The sequence below is a fragment of the Solanum stenotomum genome, chromosome 7 (genome assembly GCF_019186545.1).
Source record: "Solanum stenotomum isolate F172 chromosome 7, ASM1918654v1, whole genome shotgun sequence".
Lineage (NCBI taxonomy): Eukaryota > Viridiplantae > Streptophyta > Magnoliopsida > Solanales > Solanaceae > Solanum > Solanum stenotomum.
Genome location: NC_064288.1, coordinates 13,177,466 through 13,180,705, shown reverse-complemented (window position 1 = coordinate 13,180,705; position 3,240 = coordinate 13,177,466). Strand labels below are relative to the sequence as shown.

Genomic DNA, 3,240 nt, shown 5'->3' with positions numbered 1-3,240 from the left:
ATCCGTTTGGGGATGACAAGAAGTAGAAAATAGTAACTTAGTTCCCAAATTTCCCCACAAACACCTCCAAAAATGACTTTCTATCACTAACAATTGTTTGGGGAACACCATGCAATTATGAACAAATAAGGTAGAAACATGAGATACATCATCACTTTTATGACAAGCAATAAAGTGAGCCATTTTAGAAAATCTATCCACAACAACAAATATGCTATCCTTACCCTTCTTAGACTTCGGGAGACCAACAACAAAGTCCATGGAAATATCTAGCCAAGGGCCACTAGGAATAGGCAAAGGGGTATACAATCCATGGGGTTGGGTATAAGATTTAGCATGCTTACAATCCAAACATCTAGCACAAATTCTTTCCACATCTCTTATCATCTTAGGCCAAAAGAAATGTTCACTAAGAATAGCTAAGGTTTTTTGACTCTCCAAAATGACCCATCAAACCTCAATTGTGTGCCTTTTTCACTAACAACTCTTTCCATAAGGATAATAGGTACACAAAGCTTTCCATTCCTAAACAAATTGCCCTCCTTCAACTCAAACCTAGGAGTTCTAGCTTCATTACCTTTCTTAACAACTTGTACACACCTATTCAAGCTCACTTGACACTCCCCAAAGACTTTTTCAAAATCATCATCATCATTAGAATATAACTCCTTCAAACTCTCAAAACCCATCAATCTAGAAGTCAAGGTATTCATCAAAGCATATCTTCTAGATAAAGAATCCGCCACAATATTCTCTTTGTCTTGCTTATAATTAATCACATAAGGAAAAGACTCAATAAATTCTATCCATTTGGCATGCCTTCTATTAAGCTTATTTTGAACCCTAATATGCTTCAAAGCCTCATGATCGGTTCTAATCACAAACTCCTTATGCCACAAATAATGTTGCCAATTCGCTAAGGCTCTCACAAGGGCATAGAGTTCCTTATCATAGGCAGAATATTGCAATGGAGCTCCTCTTAACTTCTCACTAAAGTAAGCTATGGGTTTTCCTTTTTGCATCAAGACCGCACCAATGCCTACTCCACTAGCATCACACTCAATTTCAAACATCTTCTCAAAATTGGGAAGTTGAAGTAAAGGAGTGGAACTAAGTTTCTCCTTTAAGATTTTAAAGGCTTCTTCTTGTTTTATACCCCAAATGAAAGGCTTTTTCTTTTTGATGACCTCAGTTAGAGGAACGACTAGAGAACTAAAATTTCTCACAAACCTCCTATAAAAACTTGTCAACCCATGAAAGCTTCTAACATCACTAATGGACTTAGGTGTTGGCCAACTCCTAATAGCCTCTACCTTCTCATCATCCACCTCAACTCCACTTGAGCTTACAATAAAACCAAGAAAAACAACATGATCCACACAAAAAGAACACTTTTTAAAATTCACATACAACTTTTCATTTCTTAACACATCAAAAATCAACCTCAAATGTTGCACATGATCATCCAAGCACTTGCTATAAACCAAAATATCATCAAAATAAACCACAACAAAATCATTAATAAATGTTTAAGTACGTGATTCATTAGTCGCATAAAAGTCCTTGGTGCATTGGTTAGCCCAAAAGGCATCACCATCCACTCATATAATCCAAATTTAGTTTTGAAAGTGGTTTTCCATTCATCTCCGGATTTCATTCGAATTTGATGGTATCCACTTCGCAAATCTATTTTAGAGAATAAGGTACAAACAAACAATTCATCTAGCATATCATCAAATCTAGGAATAGGATGTCGATATTTTACCGTAATTCTATTAAAGGCACGACAATCTACACACATCCTCCATGAACCATCCTTCTTGGGCACTAGAATCACGGGCACCGCACATGGACTTAAACTTTCTCTTATCAATCCTTTTTCCAAAAGTTCCTCAACTTGTCTTTGCAATTCTTTAGTGTCTTGAGGGTTGCTCCTATAAGTGGCTTTGTTGGGTAGTTGAGAACTCGGTACAAAGTCAATTTGATGTTCTATTCCCCTCAAAGGAGGCATTTCACTAGGCATTTCTTCCGGAAATAGATCTTCATTGCAACAAAGAAGAAATAACACTTGGCAAAGATAAAAATGTTAGTTCACTATTAGAAAGCAAAGAATATCCTTTAGGTTTAATAAGTATGACTTGAGTATCATCCTCAATGTTTAGCTCTGTCATGCTCTCTTGATTTTGCAAAATCATGCACATCTTTCCTTTTTCTTTGACCTTTTGTTTTTCTTGCTCATTTTTTTTTGTTATAATTCATTCTCACTTGAGCTCTCAATCTCTCTTTTTCCTTCTTTTGAATTATCATTTTTCACTCCCTTACTCTCATATATTTTTTTCTTTCAAGTTTTTCTTTCAACTCTCCCATTTTTCTATATTCCTCTCCCACTTGAAAAGGAGAAAGAGGGTTAAGAATGTGCTTTTTACCATCCTTAACAAATGCATATTTATTGGACCTTCCATCATGTTTTACCCCTACGTCATATTCCCATGGCCTTCCCAACAACAAATGACAAGCTTGCATAGGTACAACATCACAAAGCACTTCATCATGATAGCTTCCAATCTTGAACTTTATCAACACTTTCTTGGTCACCTTGAGTTCACCACATTCATTGAGCCATTGCAACCTATAAGGTTTTGGATGCCTTCTTGTTGGAAGTTTCAATTGTTCCACCATAGATACACTAGCAACATTTGCACAACTTCCACTATCAATGATAAAGAAACATAGTTGCTCTTGAACCCTACACCAATTATGAAACAAATTTTCCCTTTGATCAAGATCTTCCCTCACTAGAGCACTCATACTTCTCCTTACAACAAGAACAAGTTTTCCATCATCATTAATTTCTTCTCCATCTCCTTCTCCTATAAATTCATCGCCACTATCATCCTCTCTATGGTCATCCTTAGATTCATCTCTCGTTTGATAACCACCATCATTCAATGCAATGATAGTTCTTCTATTAGGGCATTCATTTGCTTTATGTCCATATCCTTGACATTTAAAATACTGTATTTTAGATGGAGTTTCAAGTTTAGATTTGTTACCTAAATCCTTGTAGTCCATCTTTGGTTTGGCTTTGTCAAAATTGGACTTGAAGTCTTGCTTTGCACCTTTGGAGTTGTCCCAAGTAGGAGATGATTTCCAAACTTCTTTATTTTTTGCCCATGAAGAAGAAGAAGATTGCACTCTTGATTTGTTTTCCTTTTGATGTCCCTCCACCTTGAGTGCCAT

At 36.2% G+C, this 3,240-nt stretch overlaps 1 protein-coding gene across 1 annotated transcript; it reads right to left on the bottom strand.

Annotated features, from left to right (window-relative positions):
- Positions 1 to 419: 419 nt before the first annotated feature.
- LOC125869661 (uncharacterized) lies at positions 420 to 3,240 on the bottom strand. Its single transcript, XM_049550117.1, has 3 exons — positions 2,427 to 3,240; positions 1,800 to 2,040; positions 420 to 1,344 (listed from the first exon to the last, which is right to left on the bottom strand). The coding sequence occupies exons 1-3, from the start codon at positions 3,238 to 3,240 to the stop codon at positions 420 to 422; spliced, it is 1,980 nt and encodes a 659-aa protein (XP_049406074.1).

Coding starts and splice junctions, on each gene's coding strand:
- LOC125869661 (XM_049550117.1), bottom strand. CDS start 3,240: ATGGCACTCAAGGTGGAGGGACATCAAAAGGAAAACAAATCAAGAGTG. Junction 2,041..2,426: donor ATATGCATTTGTTAAGGATG/GTAAAAAGCACA, acceptor GTTGCAATGAAG/ATCTATTTCCGGAAGAAATG. Junction 1,345..1,799: donor AAGGATGGTTCATGGAGGAT/GTGTGTAGATTG, acceptor TTTTATTGTAAG/CTCAAGTGGAGTTGAGGTGG.